Source organism: Macrobrachium rosenbergii, chromosome 8 (genome assembly GCF_040412425.1).
Source record: "Macrobrachium rosenbergii isolate ZJJX-2024 chromosome 8, ASM4041242v1, whole genome shotgun sequence".
In the NCBI taxonomy this organism is placed as follows: Eukaryota; Metazoa; Arthropoda; class Malacostraca; order Decapoda; family Palaemonidae; genus Macrobrachium; species Macrobrachium rosenbergii.
Window position 1 is genome coordinate 69,904,150 of NC_089748.1, and position 24,950 is coordinate 69,929,099.

General features: G+C 35.9%; 1 protein-coding gene across 2 annotated transcripts in view; it reads left to right on the top strand.

The window, feature by feature from the left end:
• Positions 1-24,950, top strand: part of LOC136840958 (uncharacterized) — a 43,348-nt gene that overhangs the window by 15,858 nt on the left and 2,540 nt on the right. The window contains exons 1-3 of one of the 2 annotated variants that reach the window (XM_067107942.1): positions 23,201-23,326; positions 23,770-23,849; positions 24,630-24,759. In XM_067107942.1, coding sequence (XP_066964043.1) covers positions 23,776-23,849; positions 24,630-24,759 — 204 coding nt within the window. In that variant the 5' untranslated portion in view covers positions 23,201-23,326; positions 23,770-23,775. Of the gene's footprint in view, positions 1-23,200; positions 23,327-23,769; positions 23,850-24,629; positions 24,760-24,950 lie in introns of those variants that run through there. The other variant, XM_067107943.1, reaches the window with a different exon arrangement.

A 24,950-nucleotide genomic window follows, 5' to 3' on the forward strand; every position in this document is an offset into this window, starting at 1 on the left:
TGACTTCAAATAAAAAAACGACAAATTGCAGCCTTAATCATATAGAACCTTTAATTAGATATCTAATTTTTTCAACTATTTTATACATTAATAAATCATGGGGACATCTACTTATAAAAATTTACAAAAGTTTCCTGAATTTTAAAGCAATAGGGAATGTAATCGGGTATTACAATTAAATCATTGCTCATCAATTTCAAAAAGCAGTTTATCCTACAAAGAAAATATACTCCTCCCATCTCTCCAAAGTTGCAAATCATGGAGTTAATCCTTAACAAACAAAATTTTCGTTCAATGAAGCTCAGTCTCCATCTCTTAACAATAGAGTCCCTAGCTGCCTAACACCATCTGACAAACCTGTTATACTGAGGTAACCAAAAGATTTTCGGTAAATGTAAAATAAACACAAAAGCATTTGACACTTCAGCAGACATCCTAAAAACAGCTATAACAAAACTACACAGACGGCACATTACTCCTCACTGAAGAACTGGTTGCAGATTATCCTTTTAGATAGCAGTACAATTATGCCATCATAAGTACCATTAAGTCCAAAGGACCAACCCCTAGCAAAACCAGGGTTAGGTAGCAGTTCATCTTTACCTCTAATACCAGTCCACTGCCTTTTTACCTCATTCCACTCCTGGCAAAAAAGAAACTTTCCCTCCATTTTACAAAGACATCACAGAAGTATCAAGCTTGATTCTAGTTTCTGCCAAAACCAACTCTGCCACCATCTCTAGAGGAAACCATTTCCTTGCACATCAAACCTGCAATTCTTGAGTGAATGTGGAATAACTTTAAACCTCATAACTAGGAAGAAAACTCTCATCACCTGAAAGAGTTAAGTTTGTTTCTGGAATGACATACTTTCCTGGGCTACACTCGACCATTTTGAACTTCCCTATGTATTAGCCTTGCTGCTCCTAATATCACCACAGCTACATAGACCAAGTTCTCCTTATTTTATATGTTCCCTATGTTTATCCTCTTTCATTACAGCAAGAGAGCCCAGATAATGCATTCTGTACCACTACATAAGGCTACGAAAACACGTTAAAGAACACTTAGGAAAACTGGCGTAAAAACAAATTAAAGCAAAAAATTCTATTGTACTGTTGGGAGTTGGTTAGTAAGAAAACAGTTCAAAATCATGAAATATTTGCTAAAACCTAAAAAACTAGTAACTTACAAATGCAACCGATTACATTTTTTACCTCGATGACTATACATAACTAGTTTGCCTTTATACTGCAAGGAAGGGCTTTGAAGTTGCCAGCAAGCAAACTTTTAAAATTAAGATAACACTAGTTTCTATCAGCAGAAAGTTTTGACCAAGGAAGTCGTCTCCCTATTCCACTAATGGCAGCTGAATTCAAAGCAGATCAGCTACAGCACAGACCACCACCCCAGCTGGAATGCCCACACACCTTACCACCAACAAAGGGAGATTTACTTTCGAAGACTGACCTGCTGCCCAACAGAAAATCACAGATGTTGGTCAGTGCACATTTTCACCTTCTGGCAAGGGGCAACCATAACAAAGACAGCCACTGTGAAAAGTAAAGAACTCTCAAATAGGTTTTCTGACCTGCAGAACATTTTTACTGGCGACAACCTAGGAATTAACAGATTTACCACAAACCTGAAGTAGGTTAAAAAAAATAAGCAATGGGAATTCCATAGTTCACTTAAAATAAAAAGAAAAAAAAATCAACAGTATGGGGATGGCCTCCATTTTGGGTGTATGGGGTGTTAGAATGTCTTTAACGAAGTTGAATAATTTATGAAGAGTATTTCACAACAGAGGTTATCACTGAAGAAAGCTAGAGTATGGCAGCAAGCAGATAAAAAAGAAAATAACTTTCGAGGACCCTAATACAAACAGAATTTTTAACATACACCGTGATAGAGTATGAAACTTAAGATTGACCCACTTCCCCAAACCAATATAAAACCGTAAGCATGACAACACGTGAGGATGGTTAATGTTGCCAAGGCGCAAATATACTAAAACAGAATTATGCACAATATCCTCTGACTAGTCAACAAGAGGACCAAGAACCAAATTATTTTAAAAATGAAAGCAATCTAACTCAAAAACAGAAATGTACAAAAAAGTTAATGGCAACAGACTTAATGAGTGCCAACATAAGGATTCCTAAAAATATCCAGCACGTGTACAGCTCAACAGCATGCCTGTCTTGAAACATTCTAGTGTTAGAAACAGATCATGAACAAAATCAGTATGGGAGAGAAGTTTCAAATTCATTTTGCCAACAAATGCAATATGAACAGCTCTGACGAGAAAATGGGAAGTGTTAAGCTTGTTGCGTCAGTCACGCTAAACTCTGCAATCTTCACATTCCATAGGGGGTTAGTGCCGTCAGTGCACCTCAGGCTGTGCACTGTAGGCATTACTTAAGGTTCTTTGCAGCGTGCCTTCTGCCCCAAGCTGCAACGCTTTCGTTCTTTTTACTGTACCTCAATTCATATTATCTTTCTTCCTTCTTACTTTCCACCCTCTCCTAACAGTTGATTCATAGTGCAACTGCAAGGTTTTCCTCCTGTTGCGCTTTTCAAACCTTTCACTGTCAATTTCCGTTCAGCCCTGAATGACCTCATAGGTCCCAGTGCTTGGCCTTAATTTTATATTCAATTCAATTCAGTCACTCTGCAATTGCAAGCCTCCTTTTCAGGATCAGGATAAGGCTTCACCTTAATCTTTCGAAAGACTTCGCTCCAGTCTCATGAAAAGTAGGGTCAAGGCATCTGAAAACTCAAAGATTAAAAGTTTTGTTATCAACGGCTCTGTACATGGTAGACATAGTCTACCATGTACAGTCCTTGGGCCACCTTTGCTGGAGCAGCACCGCCACCCTAATAAAGGTGGCCCCATGCTAATATAGTCTAAATTGAGTAATAACCTATGACTTGCATTCTATTATCTAAACAGCTACATTCAGGTGGAAGCAGTCAGTGTAAAATCCCTTTGCAATACCAAATTTATATCTAAGAAGCCCACGGTGTAACAACTGTATTCAGTAGTTAAAAGGGTAAACAGATCAATCAGTAAATAGAAAATTTCAAGATTTGAGGAAATTAGGCCATTCAGTTAACAAAACTGATTGTGACAATTATAAATTCAACTAGGCGGGCAAAAAATCTTCAAATTATGTTGTCAATACTACTTTAAGAAACGCGATAATACGGCTGCTCTTCATACGAGAACCTGACTTACTTTCTTCTCAACCCCGACACTAAATATACCTCTTCTACGCAGGTACATACCGTGACGTAGGCCAGACCTATAGGTGCGCCTTGACCATTTCCAAATTCCACTTAGGCATACGAAAGATCGATCACCCCTTGACCGGGCTGTTGTTTATAGGATTTTAGAAAGTGGAAATTACCTTTTCGTTCTTTATCAACTTTATATCGCTGGTTAAGTAAGATAGCTGTAGAACCTGGCATTCTGGAATCGGTAATCAACTTATTACAAATCAAATCAGAGCCAATGGCGGAACACGAGCGTCAGTGTGTGATTTCCTTTGACGAGTGCATCGTTGCACAAATATGGAGTTATGGTAAAGGCACCGACACTTTGATCTTAAATCCAAGGACGGTGCGCGATGTTTAAAGGACTTACGCCTTCCTGGAAACAAATTATTTATTATAATTTCGCCAATTACATGAAAAAGATCTCCTTTTCAAATTGATTATTCGGGTTGAGAAAAAGGGTTTCTGTAGTAGCCATGGATAATGACTTAGGATCAACAAATATCAGTTTATGGAATTCCTTAAGCATTGATACAAATAATTCTGCATTTTCTAACTCAGTAGATGATAACAGAGAAATACATGTGTTTGCCAATGCACCACACCTAATAAAACTCATTAGGAATAATTTCCTTGATCATGGATTTTTATTGTCGGGATTTTTATTGTGGTTCAGTCAGGGAGTTAATTATGAGAAACAAAAGTGAGCTGCGGACAGCACATAAACTTTCCGAAAAGCATATCAATGTTATGGGCAAGCAATGCATGCATGTTAAACTAGCGGAGCAATTACTGTCCAAAACATATAAATATCGCCAGTACTTTGGTAACAAAGGTCTGCTTCAAGAAGAGAAACTGGAGACCACAAGCCAGTTTATTTCCCTTGTGGATACCTGGGTCGATTTATTTAATTCTCGAGTGCCTCATGATAGGAAGCCATCAAGAAATGCATGTGGGTTGAATCTGGACTCACAAAACAAAACGTTACAAGATATGATTCAAGTATCTAAAGCAGCGGTTCCCAAATGAGGTTAAAATTACCCCACTGGGGGTAATGACAGTTTTCATTTTGACAGGTGGTGTAATATATATATATATATATTATATATATATATATATATATATATATATATATATATATATATATATATATATATATATATATACATATATATATATATATATATATATATATATATATATATATATAAATATATATTAATATATATATAATATATATATATATATACACAGTCATACAGTATATACATGTCTGATTATTATTAAAAAAGATTAAATTTAAATCTTGAACGTCCAAACATGTCTGAAATTATGTTGAAATAACTAAGCTGACAAACTGAATTAAGCGTAGGATAGATGAATATAAAAATGAGTAAAAAGCACGTTAAAACGAAGAAGAAGAAGATGAACTGTCACATGATATTAAGGATCAATTAATTTCACAGGTAAACAAACGGTGGTATCTTCGCCATTCAAAAGCCGAACGGTTGAGCTTCAGACTGTCATTCGATGGGCAAATTCTGATGAAAGAAGTTAGAGGAATTTATTTCTGGTGATAGTTCATTTTCTCGATGCACAATTGATGGTTCTTAGCCACGTAAAAATAATCAATCCTTCCAGGCCAGCCTACAAATCAAGCTCAGTGGTCGTAAAACTAAGGTATACTTTTTTTCGCCATTCAAGTGGATCAACTGATGTTGCAGTGATGCACAGTTGATGGTATACATACAAGTTGAAGGAAAGATCTGCTTATGTGCAGTCCACTTGACGACTACAAAGGGTGTGGATGTATTCAGAAAATTTGAATAATTTTTTAATGAACCAGATGTGCAACTAGATTGGAAAAACTGCATTGGAGTCACAACAGATGGTGCGCCATCTATGCTAGGTGTTAACTCAGGATTTTGGCGTATGTGAAAGAAAATCCTTCAGTTCTTGCAACACACTGTATTATCCATCGTCAAGCACTGGCAGTAAGTCTTTGCAACCTGATTTAGAGGAGGTGATGTGTGATGTCTTGAAAATAGTTAATTACATTAAGTCGCGTGCTTTAAACTCAAGACTGTTTAGTTCTTTGTGTGGGAAGATTGATTCTGAACATCACTGTCTGTTGTATTATGCTCCAACCACATGGCTATCCCGAGGAAATGTTCTCGAACGAGTATTTCAGCTCAAAACTGAGATTGAAATGTTTTTGGACAATAAGGGGCACAATTTAGCAGGGAAACTGAAAGATCCAAAATGGATTTCCATTCTGTGCTATTTAGTGGACGAATTTTCGCATATAAATGCCCTGAACACATCACTGCAAGGACCAGAAGAAAATGTTATCTCATTGAATGAAAAAATACAAGCATTTCGTAGCAAACTTGATTTTTGGGCCTCAAAATTGAAAACTGGCAGAATAGCTGCATTTCCTAAGTTAGGAGAGTTTTTGGAAGATACAGATTCCTTATAGCTTCTTCTTCTTCTTCTTCTTTTAACGTGCTTGTTTTTCCCATTTTTGTATGGGGTAAGCACAATAAGTTTGATTTGGCTTTAGGGTAGACACGTGGTTTCGGCTGCCCTGCCTGACATGGAAGATACAGAATTTCTTCCCATACTACTTGAGTGATATGGATGTTTTAGAAGTATAATGAGTGCGCATTTAAATAGCCTGCGTCTGAGGATGGAAGAATATTTCCTGAAATGAACCCACTCAACTATGCTTGGATTCAGAATCCATTCATATTTAACACTGAACATCTGCCAGATGAACCAAGTGGACTCGCAGAAGAAATACTTGAAATAAAAGCAAGCAACCTCATACAAATGAAATTTAACTCCATGAAATTATCTTCATTTTGGATTAGCAGTAACAAAGAGTTCCCTCTGGCAAGTTTAGAAGCAGTTAAAATGCTTTTACCATTTGGTTCAACTTACATGTGTGAGGCCGGCTTTTCAGCTCTTTTGACCATCCGATGCAAAGAGAGAAATAGATTGAACCCAGAAAATGACATCAGATGTGCCCTTACAAAGACCGAAAATAGAGTGATAAATCCAAAATACACAAATTCGCTTGGTTCTAAATTAAAGTCACTGACAAAAAGAAGCCTAAACTTATGTGTGCGTTTTGCAGATGCCATATCGCACCAGTGCCTACTGAAGACCTTCTTGGTGTCTTTAAAGAGCAGTTATCTGTCAGGTTTCAATCCTGCATCCCTTCAACACTAAGCTACAAAGGAAGTTGTTTGACTTCAGCTGAAGACAGAGGGGAAGTTTAGAATATAAATACTGAGAAATATGTTTTCTTTTTTTTGTCCTTAACTATGACTGGAGAATTTCATCAGATAAAGTAGTATCTCTTCAAGATCCTATGGAGGCATTTGTTTATGCCAGTCGAAGAGCAAAGCAATTCGATTCCTGTAACTATATAGAAAGAAGATTAACTGAAACAGAATAAGCAGATTCCTTACTGCTCATGAAAGAGTTGGACCATTTCAGAACACGAAAATTCCAAACTATACTAGCAACCACTCCAGGTATGCTTTATGGACTGCCAAAAATACATAGCTCATATGAGATATCATAACTAGTTATATATAAACCATCAAGAACCCTTGCGATCTAATAGAAGAATTGAAGAATACTAACTGGACAGGAACTGCTGTATTTGTAGTCTGGTTCTAACGTCCGTTCTTATATTTACCCCTCAAGTGAAACAGTTGAAGAGCATTAAACGAGATGGATAGAAAAAGAACAAGTCCTTTAGAAATCTTACTAGAACCAAATTTAAGTCACTTCAAGAACTGGTATGTAAAGATATATTTTCTTAAATAATTTTTTTCAGCAAATAGACGGAGTTGCTAATGGCATCCCCTATTTGAACACTTTTTGTAACTATGAGGCTATATGGAAGAAAATGTCTTTTGGGCTGTCCATTCAATTTTGTCCCCATCTATTAGACGGTGGCATGTTGACAACAGGTTTTACCATTTCAGAGACCCTTCTCATGTTCCTGATTCCTTGACTACTACCTACCAAGCATAGATACTTATATAAAATATATATTCAACAAGAGAGAAAACAAGTGCTTTCCTCAACATCTGAAATGTCACCTGGAGACTAGGTTTTTATTCCTCATACATATTAAAACTTTAATTTAAGAATAACAAATGCTCGAGTAATGCTTCACTTTATAAGGAACTGTTATTTGTTACAAACGTTTTTAACGATAATTGTATCCCACCAAGTGCACCAACTATCACAGCCCCGAAAATAGTTTTACCGCAAAATACATATGGAGACATGTGGGAATTAAATTGCACATGAACCGCCTTGAAAAACTGCACAATCAAATTTCAGCTTGTTGTTCAAAAATAGCAACAGGATGAAGTTCCTTCTCTCCTTCCAAGACAGACTTTCCGATCCTATGCATGCTGGTATTATTTCTATGTTTAATACAAAGGTGGCTGTTGTTACTTTGATATGGTATCTTTTAGAATAAATTTGCAAGTATACTTTCCTGTGCTTTGCTTTGAAGACTTTAATTTGATATTAAGAAAGCTAAGCTTTGGTTCGTACAGTTTTGACGGGTTTTGTGTATAATAAACTGTTAAAGGTACTTTGCGAATTTTGAGTAAAATGATATCTCGATATTTTTAACATTTGACTTTTGTTTCAGGTACGTCTTTGTAGTTGAGATACTTAGTGATGTGTTTGGACTGCATAGCAATCGACGCATTTCGGGGTAGTGATTATCCAAAACGTAACAGCAGTTGTACGAAGGTTTTGTAAGTTAAGATTTAAGTTGTTCGTCTTAGTTTTACTGTAGGCTATAAATCTTTGGTGACCCAAGTTTCTATTATAAACATTGAATCTAGACTATTTTGAAGACAAGTTCCTATTCATTCCTTTTTGAAGGGTAGGCACGACTTAACTAGAGTACTTTTCATTATTTTGTTTTTGCATTATTTTACTTTTAAGATTTGCGAACATCATATTAGTAAGAAGGCAAGAGTTATTTTGGCATGTCAAATTGTTTAAATCCACTCTTTTATTGACAGTATCCGAAGGCCAGGTAGGTAGCTAAGCGAGAACCGACGATGCTGGAAATCCAGGGTAGCCACTGAGTTTTCAACTGCTATCACTAGCTTTTGCTTTTATCATTAAAAGTTTCTTATATCCTAAATGTAATGATCTTTTGTAAAGTTACACAGTCAACCTCGTCGAAATATTTTCGACTTTTACATCTTTTGTATTACTATTCAAACCTAGGCTAGGCTTACCAAGGAGAGCTCTATCCTATCGAATCTACCAAACGTTTTGTCTTTACGAGGAATTCTTGTTAGTTTTTCTTGTACCTGGTAACCGAGGAAACGCATATTGGCGAAGGTACGTAAGATAACCCAATTTTTTTTTTAATGCGGTTTTTCTTAAAGCGTTATTTAGGAAGGAGGGAGTCTCTCTCTCTGCTTGCGTATTGTGAAAAATGACGTTGTAGTATGTCACAAGGTCCGTAGGTATATAAGAGGTCTTCTAAGGCCACCTTAGTGCGCAGGTAGCCGGATGGTGGAAGTTGGGGGGTCAGAGCGGTGACGCCACACGGACAAAGTCGTGGCTGAGTTACCTGTGGAATTTCCTAAGAAAATAAAGGAACAGTGCCTTTTGCTTTGTTTTTTTTTATCCTTTCAAAGATTTATATTTCATTCTTTTAGGAAAATAAAAGTCAGATTACAAATACATAATTTTATTGCATTAAAACAACTAAACAAATATTTTCCAAAGTAAATAACAAGAAATTTGTCGAGCATTAGACAGTTTAAATTCATAAAATAATGACACACATTGCAAATTTCAATTATGTTTTTAACCACGTTACGAGCTTTTTCATTTTATTCTGCGCTTTTCTTGATGAACTAATATCCCTATTCAAAACACGAATTCTAAAGAATGTACGACATCTAATAAAAAATTTGATTACTTCGTATGGTAATTTGATTTCGTTGATTTTAAAACACTTGCTAATTAAATCAGTCAATTTATCTGTCGCACCCTTTCCTGGTTTTAAATTATTTTTTCCCCGTAATGACAAAGAAACATTTTTTCCATAGTTGATAAATGTCCCAAACATTCTTCGCTTGGTTGCGCTAGTTTTCCATCTCTTGCACTTATGACACTAACCCATGTGACATCTCCCTTCGTCACTGCAGTTCCAAAGAATTCATATTCAGGAAACTTACGAGCTCTTTAACCACCAACCACCAACGTATTGTAAGCCTCCATCTTCCATCGCATTTCCTAATGCTTCTTTTTCAATTTCAAATTCTACATTGTCGTCATTTTGTAAATCATTACCAAATTCCACTGGCAAACAAAACAACTTAGCCGATAAGCTCAGCTGTTTTTGGACAGAAGTTTCTTCATCTACCAAAGATGCGTTTTGTACAACAGGAGAACTGGAAAATGAGCCTGATGTCATCATATCACTATTGTAGCTTTCAACTTTGCAGTGTGCTGTCATTGCCCAGAATGCGGGCTCTGATTCGGTGCTTGAATACAACAGGTGATGGGTGTTGATGGCATGCACCCATCTTTCTTATGCAGCCAAAAAAGTGTCCAAGACCATCTTGACTTAGCCTTTAAGTGAGAATATATGATGTTTTAAATTTAGGTTAGGTTAGGTAATAAGGTTGAAAATAAATGGAGAGAATATATAATTGAAATAATGTTCATCAGGGTGAAAAATTACAAATAAATCAATAAATACTTCTGCTGGAAATAAATCAAATAATTTCATGTAAATAATCACAACTTCAGTTGAAAATAAGTGGAAAAAAAAATATATATGTACTTAAAAAAAATCCTCAGCTGTGTGAAAAATGACACCTTCAGTTTGGGATCTTTTCAGTAATGCGAGGAGATAGTTTTGTAAGGGCACATCTGATGTCATTTTCTGGGTTCAATCTGTTTCTCTCTTTGCTTCGGATGGTCAAAAGAGCTGAAAATCCGGCCTCACACATGTAAGTTGAACCAAATGGTAAAAGCATTTTAACTGCTTCTAAACTTGCCAGAGTGAACTCTTTGTTACTGCTAATCCAAAATGAAGATAATTTCATGGAGTTAAATTTCATTTGTATGAGGGTGCCTGCTTTTCTTTCAAGTATTTCTTCCGCGAGTCCATTTGGTTCATCTGGCAGATGTTCAGTGTTAAATGTGAATGGATTCTGAATCCAAGCATAGTTGAGTGGGTTCATTTCAGGGAAATATTCTTCCATCCTCAGACGCAGGCTATTTAAATGCGCACTCATTATACTCACCATATCACTCAAGTGTATATATTCTGTATCTTCCAAAAACTCTCCTAACTTAGGAAATGCAGCTATTCTGCCAGTTTTCAATTTTGAGGCCCAAAAATCAAGTTTGCTACGAAATGCTTGTATTTTTTCATTCAATGAGATAATATTTTCCTCTGGTCCTTGCAGTGATGTGTTCAGGGCATTTATATGCGAAAATTCGTCCACTAAATAGCACAGAATGGAAATCCATTTTGGATCTCTCAGTTTCCCTGCTAAATTGTGCCCCTTATTGTCCAAAAACATTTCAATCTCAGTTTTGAGCTGAAATACTCGTTCGAGAACATTTCCTCGGGATAGCCATCTGGTTGGAGCATAATACAACAGACAGTGATGTTCAAAATCAATCTCCCCACACAAAGAACTAAACAGTCTTGAGTTTAAAGCACACGACTTAATGTAATTAACTATTTTCAAGACATCATACATCACCTCCTCCAAATCAGGTTGCAAAGACTTTACTGCCAGTGCTTGACGATGGATCATACAGTGTGTTGCAAGAACTGAAGGATTTTCCTTTTTCACATACGCCAAAAATCCTGAGTTAACACCAAGCATAGATGGCGCACCATCTGTTGTGACTCCAATGCAGTTTTTCCAATCTAGTTGCACATCTGGTTCATTAAAAAATTATCCAACTTTTCTGAATACATCCGAACCCTTTGTAGTCGTTTCAAGTGGACTGCACATAAGTAGATCTTCTTCAATTTCCTTTTCGCCTTTTTACCGGATGTATACCATCATTTGTGCATCACTCGCAGCATCAGTTGTTTCATCCACTTTAATGGCGAAGATACCACTGTTTTTTTACCTGTGAAATTAATTGATCCTTAATATGATTTGACAGTTCATCTATCCTACGCTTAATTGTGTTGTTGGATAGTGGTACCAATTTCAGTTTGTCAGCTTGGTTAGTTCCACACATAATTTCAGCCATGCTTACTGCAGCTGGTTTAATTAGTTCCTCTCCTATGCTGTGGGGTTTCCTAGCCCGAGCTATCATCCACGCTACTTGAAGACTGGCTTTCGTGGCATCCCGTTGGTCATACGTAACATTTTCCAGGTTAACTGAATCCAAACGCTGCATTTTAAGGACTCCTTCAAGACGTCAGAAATAGTCCACGGGTTTTGACTGGAGAGTTGGATGTTTTCTAACAAGATGATCCTTAAGTTTGCTTGCTTTCATATACATTCCTTGCACAAGATGGCATTGCATACAACACATTGTGGTTTCTGGATTCCTCTGTCAATAATACCCCTGTGAATCAAGCTCCAGGAAAACCTCGGAATTGACACGTTTTCTACAGGACATCTGTAAAAGAACAGATTATATATATATATATATATATATATATATATATATATATATATATATATATATATATATATATATATATATATATACACATACATGTGTGCATATACTGTATATGTACGTACAAATATGTATATGTATATATATATATATATATATATATATATATATATATATATATATATATATATATATATATATTGTTATGTACCTGTATCTTTCAAATTTAGCTAACAGAGCTTTCTGCGACATCTGTTGAGTGAACATTGCATTATTTTGTTAGTTTCTTTTCTTGAAAATTTTCTTTAGACTCCCTTAAGGTTTAGCTTTTAAGTTTACTTGGATATTGCTTGCTGGCCTTAAATTGAGATCTTTTGGACCTGCTTTGTGTTAACATCTTAAGTTATTATTGAAACTGTAAGTACCTTCTTATTGTGTTCTTTGTGACACTAGTGAAGCCTTATTTATATGTGTGATTATTTTATATGGGAACTTATAATTATTAAATTAGTTCTAAGTGAATTTGAAGTGAATTTTCTTATCATCCATTATATGATTTTTTTGGCTCTAGAATATTGAGTGTAACTTGTTGTGAGTTAGTCAAATTCATAACAAATGAATAAACTTATGACACTAACCATCAAATCTGCATCAAGCACATGTTCAGTACATAGTTCCTTGCATTGATCCACATCCAAATTTACCACTGTACCTTTGTCCTCTGATACCTCTCCTAAAGTATCTTTAACTACACACAAGTGAAACAACGTTGGATTTTCCTTTTCAACTTCAAAGTAGGGCTTTCTACCAATGGAATATCCACAACAATTGGATCAGGTACTACCAACTTCCCTGCCAAGTCGTTACCATGAGGAAATTCAACCCCTTTCACTGGTAAGGATTCTACAACACCAACCCGACATACTTCGAAACAAATGGGGCCTGTCGGGATCGAACTGTCCGAGAATTGATTGACTATCAGTGATAAGATTAGATTGATAATTCTAGTTCGTGTTAATGTTTATAATTTGTGCTAATTCGTTCATGAACCTCATAAGTAATTACATTAGTTTAGTTTACTTTTTGCCGCCTCTTTGAAAAAATGTTATGTAATGAAGTGCTTAGCATATAACTTGTCATTCTTTATTTTGGTGTGTAAGAAAATGTATTGCATTGATGTATTGCCTTGTATAAATTAGTGGTATATATTTAAGAACCAAGATTAGTTTATCACTATTTACTCTTGTTTTGCTTGTATAACCTTTGAACTTTATCATTTTAACTACTAAGCAATGGATGCTTTCATATTAGAAGATTTCATTAGCAGTCCTACTGTATCATATCTTAGCACTCATAATGTAAGAAAGACGACTGGATAGCAATTGCTCTACATTATGAAATCAGTATTAAAAAGTCTTGGCGTAAATTGCAAATTAAAACAAGGTAATTAACAATTTGGTTGAGGAGAATATTTTGTCCGCTGAGATATACGATTTGTGTGATGAGGAGAAACTGTGTTAGCTCCTAAGAGGTTAGAAATACAGTATATGCGTGAGAAAGAAGAACGTGAACGAAAGATAGGATTGAGAGAAAGAACGTGAGCGAAAGATAGGATCGAGAGAGAAGAACGTGAAAAGATAGGATTGAGGAGAAGAACGTGAACGAAAAGACAGGGTTCAGAGAGAAGAGAGGAACACAAAAATAAGTTGGAGCTTCTGACAAAGAAGAGAGTTGAAAATTAAAGACTCGAGTGATAGTGAAGGTGAAAATGAAACTAAATTCTTTGATGTGACTAAAGTTGCGAAGATGGTACCTATATTTGATGAGAATGATCCAGATGAGTTTTTCATTATTTGAAAAGCTTGCTCTTAGTTTGAAGTGGCCTGTTGAGTATTGGTGGTAATTCTTCAATCCGCACTTATGGGTAAGGGGCGAACTGCATTTCGGGTCAATGACTTTGGCTGAATCTAAAGATTATGAAATTGTTAAAGAAATAATTCTTAAGTTTATGAATTAACTCTGAATATTACAGTGAGAAGTTCGTAGATATCGCAAGATGGATAGTGTGAATCTTACGTAGAATATTCACATAAAGGTAGTAAGTATCATAATAAAGGGATTAAGGCTGCTAGTGTCACAAATATGGAAGAATACAGTGAGTTGGTTTTGCTTGAACAATTTATGAAAAGGATTCCTTATGATGTACAAACTTATTTATTTGAACGTGAAGTTTCAACAGTTCAAAAGAGCTGCTTCTTAGCTGAAAATTATAGTCTACTAAAGCCTTCCCACTATAGGTTTAGGCAGTCCAAAAGATCTCCAGGTACAGGTAAATCATCTGCAGATAATAATGATAGCTCTGGTGAGTAGTAATAGTAATGGTTTACCTGGGTTCACATGTTTTGCATGTGGAAAGCATGGTCACATCAAACGAAACTGTCCAAATAAGTCAAAGGATGGACATGAGGTGACAAGAAAAGCAACGATAGTTATGGGTGAAATCCAAAGTTTGAAGGAGGGTATTCTGCAAGATGACATACAAAGGTGAATTTGCTTCTTTTATGTTTGATGGAGTTGTGTCTCTGTCGGATGACCTGGCAGGTATCTCTGTGAGGATTATGAGAGATACAGGTTCTTCTCATAGTTTGGTGGCAAAGGGAAAGATTCCCAGGATAGAGGAACACTTTACTGGTGAGAAGATGGTAATTCAGAGTTTAGGAGGAATTGTAACTATTCCCCTATGCAGGTTGCATCTGAGCTGTGATTTGTTTACGAAGTATGTCGTGGTTGTGTTGTAGAATCCTTACCAGTGAAAGGGTTGAATTCCTCATGGGTAACGACTTGGCAGGGAAGTTGGTAGTACCTGATCCAATTGTTGTGGATATTCCATTGGTAGAAAGCCCACTTTGAAGTTGGAAAAGGAAAAATCAACGTTGTTTCCCTTGTGTGTAGTTAAAGATACTTTAGGAGAGGTATCAGAGGACAAAGGTACAGTGGTAAATTTGGATGTGGATCAATGCAAGGAACTATGTACTGAGCATTTGTGTGGATTTGATGGTTAGTGTCTCAAGTTTATTGAATGACACTGGTATAGGCAATAGTGATAATGCTGTTAATGTTGTTGATGACCATGTATTAGTTGATACAAGAGTGTTCAAACACCATCTAATTTTGTTTGTGCTGATTCTGTAAATTTAGGTTTGAATGTACAAAGCTCTATGGTGAATAATATTGAGACTGATTCTAATTGTTCTCTTGCTTTTAATACTGCCAATCTTTATCAAGTCTCAACAGGAAGATGTAACTCTGCAACCACTTTTCAAAGAAGTAGTACCAGAAGGTCTTTGCTCTACTATGCCTGTTTGCTGCTTCTTGAAGAGGTCCTCATGAGAAAGTATAGAGCCATAGATACTCCCTGCAAGTGCTACGTGGAATGTGAAGTATCAGATTGTAGTACCGAGGAAATTTAGGAGGACCATGTGCAACTAGCCCATGATGTCTCTTTTTGTACACCTTGGAATTAAGAAGACACTCTTGGCAATCCTGCAGAATTACTATTGGCCTGGTATTCGTAAAGATGTACAGGAGTATTGTAAGTCTTGTACGGTGTGCCAACAAGTAGGTAAGCCCAACCAAGTTTCAAAACCTGTTCCATTGCATCCTGTCCCTGTTGTTATGAGCCATTCCAGAAAATTCTTATAGACTGTGTTGGGCCTCTTCCTAAAACTAAAAAAAACAACATCAGTATTTATTAACAGTTATGTGTAGTAGTACTCGCTACCCTGATGCTTATCCTCTTAGGAACATTAGAACTAAAACTTTAATTCTTGCTTTAATTAAAGTATTTACACAGTATGGCATACCCCATACAATTCAGTCAGATCAAGGCACTAATTTTAACTCTGACCTTTTTAAGCAAGTTATGTCAGCTATGGGGATTAAACACACACTGTCATCAGTCTATCACCCACAGTCCCAGGGTGTCATTGAAAGGTTTCACCAGACGTTTAAGGAGTGTCTCACGAAATATTGCCATGAAAAGCAGCGTGATTGGGATGAAGGAGTGCCGTTTGTACTTTATGCTATTCGAAATGCTCATCAAGAAAGTTTAGGTATTCACCCATTGAACTTCTTTATGGACGACCAGTAAAAGGACCCTTTAAAGGTATTATATGATACATGGTTGGATGAAGAAAGTACTATTTCCTTAGCCAGTATGCTAAGGAATTAAAAGGTAAGCTGGATGAATCTCGTGAATTTGCTCATAAGAACTTGATATTGGCCCAAAGTAACATGAAAGACAGATTTGATTTAAAAAGTGAAAAAGAGAATTTTCACCAGGAGATTCTGTGCTGATGATGTCCCTATGAGAAAAAACTTTGAAAGTAGATATAATGGTCCATATAAGTGTTAAGTAGAAATGGTGATAACTATATCATATCTACCCTAGGAAAAGAAAAAGATTGCAAGAAAGTACATGTAAACATGTTGAAAGTCTTCGTGAATGAGTATGATGATGATGATGTAATGGCAACTAGTAATGTGATTAAATTGGTAACTAATGAAGAATCTTTTTTAAAGTCTGATTTCCAGCTCCCTGTGGAAACTGCTCTGCTGCAAAATACTTTGTTTCTTGAGAAGATTGATAAGAAATTGGATCACCTTTCCTCTTCTGTAAACTGCAGAAATAAAGAAACTGTTAAAAGGTTTTCCTGAAATTTGTGGAGATATACCTACGATAACAAGTGAAGCTGAGTATAGCATTACATTGCAACCTGAAGTAACCCCAGTGAAAAGTGCACCATACCGCTTATCTCCCACAAAAGGAAATCATGAACAAGGAGGTAGATTTTCTTCTTCAGAGTAACTTTGCTGAATCTAGTAATAGCCCATGGGCCTCGCCATGTATTCTAGTAGCAAAGCCAGATGGAACACACAGACTGTGCACAGATTTCCGGTTATTGAATGAGGTAACTGTGTCTGATTCATATCCTTTACTTAGGATAGATGATCTTATTGACTTGGTAAGTAATTATAAGTTCATAACTAAAATTGATCTTCTCAAAGGATATTATTCCATTCCTATAGCTTTGGATGCAAGACCTTTTACTGCTTTTTTGTTACTCAGATGGTCTTTTCCAATATAAAGTTTTACCTTTCGGACTTAAAATGCACCAAGTATTTTTTCAAAGAGTGATGGATAATATAATAAAAGATTTACCTTGTGTTAAAGTTTATCTTGATGATATAGTTATTTTACAGAAACATGGGAGGAACATATTAATACTTTGAAGGCCTTATTCGAGAGACTCAGAAGAGCAAATTTGACAATAAATTTGGCAAAGAGTAGTTTTGGACATGCCAAATTGCAGTATTTGGGTTACGCTATTGGGAGTGAAGAAGTGGCCCCCGTCGACGCCAAAGTTGAAGCAATTCTACAGCTAGAGAGACCCACAAACCGGAGAGAGAGAAGTACAAAATTACTTGGCATGATTGGTTATTATAGGAGATTTTGTCCTAATTTTTCAGATGTGGTATCTCCGTTGACAGAGCTAACGAGTTGCAAGAAGAAATATGACTGGACTTCTGCTTGTGAAGAAGCGTTCTCAAAGGCAAAAGAGATTATTGGCTACCCATCCTGTGTTAAAGGCACCCGACTTTAATCAGCGTTCTTGTTAGAAGTTGATGAAAGTGAAGTGGGAGCCGCTGTCTTGCTGCAACGTGGCCCTCGAGACGTACTACATCCTGTGGCATATATGTCTCAGAAATTCAAAAACCCATCAGAAACACTACTCTACTATAGAGAAGGAAAGCCTTGCACTACTACTGGCTTTAGAGAAGTTCGAGGTCTGCCGCACTTGTCAGGAAGTCCTTTCAAGATTGCTGTGTATTCGGATCACCATCCTCTCAAGTTTCTGCGACGAATGAAGAACAAGAATTTTCGATTAACCAGATGGTGGCTGGTTTTACAACCCTACGACCTCGAGATAAAGCATATTCAGGAGGCAAAGATAACATTCGTTCAGATATCCTCAAGAGATGGTGTAGGATAGAGATTTGTTTTGTTGAAATCTCCAGATATTTCAACATAGGGAGGGTGTTATGTACCTGTATCTTTCAAATTTAGCTATCAGAGCTTTCTGCGATCTGTTGAGTGAACATTGCATTATTTTTGTTAGTTTCTTTTCTTTAGAATTTTTCTTTAGACTCCCTTAAGGTTTAGCTTTTAAGTTTACTTGGGATATTGCTTGCTGGCCTTAAATTGAGATCTTTTGGACTTGCTTTGTGTTAACATCTTAAGTTATTATTGAAACTGTAAGTACCTTCTTATTGTGTTCTTTGTGACACTAGTGAAGCCTTATTTATACATGTGATTATTTTATATGGGAACTTATAATTATTAAATTAGTTCTAAGTGAATTTGAAGTGAATTTTCTTATCCATTATATGATGTTTTTGGCTCTAGAATATTGAGTGTAACTTGTTGTGAGTTAGTCAAATTCATAACAATATATATATATATATATATATATATATATATATATATATATATATATATATATATATATATATATATATATATATATATATATATATTACATACATATAAACACACACATATACATGTACACACACACACATATATATATATATATATATCATATATATATATATATATATATATATATATATATATATATATATATATATATATATATTAATCAAAAACAACAAACACAATGTAATAACAAATAACATATTTAGCTTTCGGAGTGCCTTACTCCATCATCAGAATAATACACCACAAAACTTATAAAAGTAGCACAAAAACAAAAAATAATACACATGAAGTCATATCATGACATTTTTCTATAAGTTAAATAATTACACTTTGTTAATAAACGCATTTAAATATCGAACCCAACTTTCAAATTTTGTTACAATTAATAATATGGTGTTACCAATTTTATTATGGGGTGTGAGGTAAAATAACTAAATACTGATAAAATACTTGATATAATGTTTCTAACATATATTTAATGTAGCTGACGTTTTATATTCATTTAAATTAGGTTTTAAACTTTTTATGTAAAATTTGTAAATGCTTTCTAAAATGTTTTACGATTTATCATTTGGAGCATTATCTATAATTTTAAAATCTTTTATATTTATTTTATGATCATTTTTTACAGTGTTCCAGAGGTGCTGAGTAATGGAACACTAAAATGTCTAAAACAAAACCCATATTTACCGTTTTGGTTAAAAATAGCAATGGATTCTTTGTACAGTATAATAATGCGTCCGTCTCCCTCTGACCTCGGACCGGATATGAAAAAACCCGTTACATGCGGCAGCCCTCCCCTACCCCTCCCAAACTCCACCCTCCTCTGAGGTGACAACTAATTATGGCTGATACTGGATTCGTAAGATTTAAATTTTTAATAATAATAATATATGCATATATATGCCTGTATATATATACATACATAATATTACACCACCTGTCAAAATGAAAACTGTCATTACCCCTAGTGGGGTAATTTACCCCTATTTGGGAACCGCTGCTTTAGATACTCGAATCATATCTTGCAACGTTTTGTTTTGTGAGTCCAGATTCAACCCATATGCATTTCTTGATGGCTTCCTATCATGAGGCACTCGAAAATTAAATAAATCGAACCAGGTATCCACAAGGCAAATAAACTGGCTCGTGGTCTCCCAGTCCTCTTCTTAAAGGAGACCTTTGTTACCAAAGTACTGACGACATTTATATGTTTCGGACAGTAATTGCTCCGCTAGTTTAACATTCATGCGTTGCATGCCCATAACATTGATATGCTTTTCGGAAAGTTTATGTGCTGTCCGCAGCTCACTTTTGTTTCTCATAATTAACTCCCTGACTGAACCACAATGAGCAAACCTATCTCCCGACAAAAAAAATCCATGATCAAGGAAATTATTCCTAATGAGTTTTATTAGGTGTGGTGCATTGGCAAACACATGTATTTTTCTGTTATCATCTACTGAGTTAGAAAATGCAGAATTATTTGTATCAATGCTTAAGGAATTCCATAAACTGATATTTGTTGATCCTAAGTCATTATCCATGGCTACTACAGGAAACCCAGCTTTCTCAACCCGAATAATCAATTTGAAAAGGAGATCTTTTTCATGTAATTGGCGAAATTATAATAAATAATTTGTTTCCAGGAAGGCGTAAGTCCTTTAAACATCGCGCACTGTCCTTTGGATTTAAGATCAAAGTGTCGGTGCCTTTACCATAACTCCATATTTGTGCAACGATGCACTCGTCAAAGGAAATCACACACTGACGCTCGTGTTCCGCCATTGGCTCTGATTTGATTTTTAATAAGTTGATTACTGATTCCAGAATGCCAGGTTCTACAGCTATCTTACTTAACCAGCGATATAAAGTTGATAAAGAACGAAAAGGTAATTTCCACTCTCTTAAAATCCTATAAACAATAGCCCGGTCAAGGGGTGATCGATCTTTCGTATGCCTAAGTGGAATTTGGAAATGGTCAAGGCGCAGCTATAGGTCTGGCCTACGTCACGGTATGTACCTGCGTAGAAGAGGTCATATTTAGTGTCGGGGTTGAGAAGAAAGTAAGTCAGGTTCTCGTATGTGAAGAGCAGCCGTATTATCGCGTTTCTTAAAGTAGTATTGACAACATAATTTGAAGATTTTTGCCCGCATAGTTGAATTTATAATTGTCACAATCAGTTTTGTTAACTGAATGGCCTAATTTCCTCAAATCTTGAAATTTTCTATTTACTGATTGATCTGTTTACCCTTTTAACTACTGAATACAGTTGTTACACCGTGGGCTTCTTAGATATAAATTTGGTATTGCAAAGGGATTTTATACTGACTGCTTCCACCTGAATGTAAGTCATAGGTTATTACTCAATTTACACTCTATTTGCATGGGGCCACCTTTACTGGGGTGGCGGTGAAGCTGAAGTTCAAACCATGCTAAGCTGTCAAAGTAAGTAAGCAAAGACCAAATAACAGTTACAGCAGCTTCAGTTATCTACTTGCCTTGCAACTTCATTACGGAAAGAAAGGGTATAACAGACTAAAAGTACAAAAGCTACATTCATCGTGATGGTTAAACAGTAACTGACATAGAGATTAAAGGATTTGAGCTAAATAAAAAAGCAGATACTTGAGACAATCTTCAGTACTTAGTTATGCTACAAATTTACTTGCTTAAAGCACAACTACCGTTCAGTCTCTAGCTACTGATGTCTTGGTTATGCATGAACTTACAGGGTATGTAGACAAAACTTTTCTGTTAGAAGCGATGAGACCATCATTTCCTGAATGTTCCACCTGAATGTAAGTTTTTTATTACTCAATTTACACTCTATTTGCATGGGGCCACCTTTACTGGGGTCCTGAAGTATCTCAAACCATGCTAAGCTGTCAAAGTAAGTAAGCAAGACCAAATAACAATTCTAGAGCTTCAGTTATCTACTTGGTATTAGTTTTCTTGATCTTTCCGTGATGTACTTTTGTTATTCTGTATTTCCCTTTCTTACACTTGGATTGTTTTAACCCTTTCTTCCTTTACATATGAGTGCTTTTCATCAATAACTTAATAAATCAGAAGAAAAATAACAAGATGAAGAACCTGTAGATGAAATTTCCCGTCGATAACACAACGTAACAATTTTTTACAAAAGTTTTGTTTATTTTATTTTTGTTACTGTTTATTAATCACTTTTCTCTGCTGATTCCAAAAATGTAATTATTTTTTCTGTATCATCGACCGTTATAGAAATATATCGTCTTTCAATGTTATATATATTAATTTTTTTTATTCAGAACTGTTATATGTTCTGCTACCCAGTGAATATCTAATTTTCTCTTTGAGATAAATCAATTACTAAGTTCTGCTATCTTCAGGATGGCTACTAGAGGGTGTACAAATTCTCCAGATTCATTTTGCTATGTGTGGTTATTATATTGGAAAAAAATAGGTATTACATAAGATCGTGAAAGGTGCCAAATTGTGGATAGCGTACAGACTCTATTTCGGAATGCCCATGGGTGACCAGGACAAACCATGGGCCCCTCATGTGATATGTGGAAGCTGCCCATCTACTCTAGAAGGATGGTTAAGGGGTGCAGGAAGGAAAATGCCTTTTGCCGTTCCCAGAGTATGGAGAGAGCCGAAGAACCATCACGATGGACATCCCATCATCTAGAGCCCCTGTCCTTCATGATGGCACCTTACCAGTACCACAACCACCACAAAATGTAAGTATACTTATCATACTCTCCAAAAGTCTTACTTTTAATTAACTTGAACATTAAGTATTTACTAGCTATGCATTCATTTTCCTAAAGATGTATGGAATACTAACGTTGTTCAAGTCTTTGTTTAAGTTGCTGTATGTAATTATTTCTTTCCTTTCAGATGGAAGGGGCAATGGCTATTTCATCTGAAGAGCCAGCAAGTAGCAGCAGCCAAGAAATGGAGGAAGCTTTCGTATGAGAGATCACATATGGTCTCTAGTCAGGAAAGATGAAAGTATGCACTCTAGAAAATCTCGATCGTCAAAGCACTTCTGATCTTAAGAAAAGAGTTATCAAAGCATTTAAAGGGCAGAATTGTATTGTTTCTTTTTGTTCTAACTAATATTGTACTTCCTAAATACCTTTCAAGACATGAAAAAGTACGTATTGTAGTGTAATTATCCTTAGAATATTAGAATAGGTTGAACCAACATACTGCTGTAGAGAAAAGTTGGGTATAGAACGAGAAAATATGAAATTAAGAATAAATTAAAAACCATCGATATTACATCAAAACGAACGTGATTTTTGAATTCAGTGGCATAAAATACATATATAAACACCAAAAAATACAAATAAACTAAACATGTGTTACATTGTGATAATCAGAAAGAAAAGGGAGCCGCTTTTCCTAAAATTCGCGCAAACATTTCCTTCCATTGTTAATCCACAATGGCTATTGTGAAAGTAGGAAAACGGCAGAATGTAAACGTTTTATCTTACTTTGTCCGATATGCATCAGGCATAATTATGGGCGAGTGCTTGGAGATATGTATATTATTAGCAGCTGTTCATTTGGAAATAGAGGTGACTCCCCTTATTGTTCATTAACATTGCAGGAATTCTGACTTGCTGTGTGACGTCAAGAAATGCCTGCTCCTGATTGGTCGCTGATCTTGAGCGAGATTGAGGTGGCAAGTGTATATATATATACTGTATATATATAAGAGGAGATACCTGCCTTCATCAACCAAGCAATTTTCATACGGTGATAATACTGAATCGGCATAGCACACCTCTCTCGCGAACCTTTCCTTCAAACTTGTCGTTGTAAGTAACTTTTGTGGGAATGACGTAGAATAATTTTTCTTGCACATACCTTCTAAAAAAAAAGTGCATATTCTAATTTGACTCAGCTGTCACTATATTTGAAAATCATCAGTTTACATATAAATAATTTCCAACTAAAGTTAACCCTATTATACGTACGAATATTCCTATTTCAATGAAAAATATAGCAACATGAATTCACACGCTCCTGCCAGTAGTGTTATGCTTTATGCCAATGAAATCTAATATCTAACTCAATGGTTTCTTAGCAGTCATGCCATAAACTTAAGCAAGAAATAAAGTAACCGGGTAACCGAAAAGAAAATTATTGGACAAATTTTGTGAATATGCCAAAATCTTGGTTTCATTGATAAATGTATAAAAAAAATTTCGTTCCATGACCTGACTGCCTAACACAAGTAATTGCTATTTGTTATTACCAGGTCACAATGTTAAGTCACCTGTCCACCTGTCTACTCATAGCCGTGACGTTACTATCTCATATGTCTACGGCCAAACGGACGTAAGTTTGCATTCCTCATCTGTCAATGATTCCTCAACACGAACGGGTTGAATTAAGAAAACTTACACCAGTTCTCTGTAAAACTGATTGTGTTGCTTGAAGAGCTGCATTAGTTCATTTTCATGCTGGTTAACAGATATGATGAATCAGTGGAATCCAAATAGCAAGTAAAGGAACTCAGCCTCAGTCTCGTAAATTTATAATCCAATTCCTTCGAAGATGAGAATGTTTGGTGTATCTGATCATAGGTTAGCACTGCCTGGTCTTTTGCACGACTGCCCCGTGGCCTCAGTTAGAATATACTGTATTTAGAATACACTTATTAAGAGATCATTAGAATTCCATGAATCTAGGGAGCACTGTAGAGAAAAATCACCTTTTTAGTTTTCTGTAAAAGAAAACTATTGAGATGGCTTTGTCTGTCCGTCCGCACTTCTTTCTGTCAGCACTTTTCCTGTCCGACCTCAGATCTAAAAACTACTGAGGCTAGAGGGCTGCAAATTGGTATGTTGATCATCCACCCTCCAATCATCAAACATACCAAAATGCAACCCTCTAGCCTCAGTAGTATTTATTTTGTTTAAGGTTAAAGTTAGCCATGATCGTGCGTCTAGCAACGCTATAGGACAGGCCACCACCGGGCGTGTCTGAAAGTTTCATGGGCCGCGGCTCATACAGCATTATACGCTGTACAAAAAACTAGATTGCGTTTAAGAGACTTCGGCGCAATTTTTACTTTTTTTGTTTTTTACCTGATTATCTTCTTTCACTTCTATTTAGCTGTTTCACGAGTCTGCGCCTGAAAACCAACAGTGGTTTTGTGGAAAAAGACATCCCAGACTTCGAGATTTCTTCCTTCCTCGGCTTTTGCTCCCAGCCCAAGAAGGACTGCCCGGGTAGACTGCTCGAGGTGAGAGACAGCCGCGATTATTTTCTGTTTTCATTTACCAGTGGGGTTCTCACGGAAATCACTTGCCTAGGTGATTGCTGGTTGGTACAAAAACACTAATTAATTGATTGCCAGTTATAAATCCTTAGGAGATGACTTAACGTAATACATTTTCATAAATCGCTTATCCTATGTTTATAATGGATGGTATT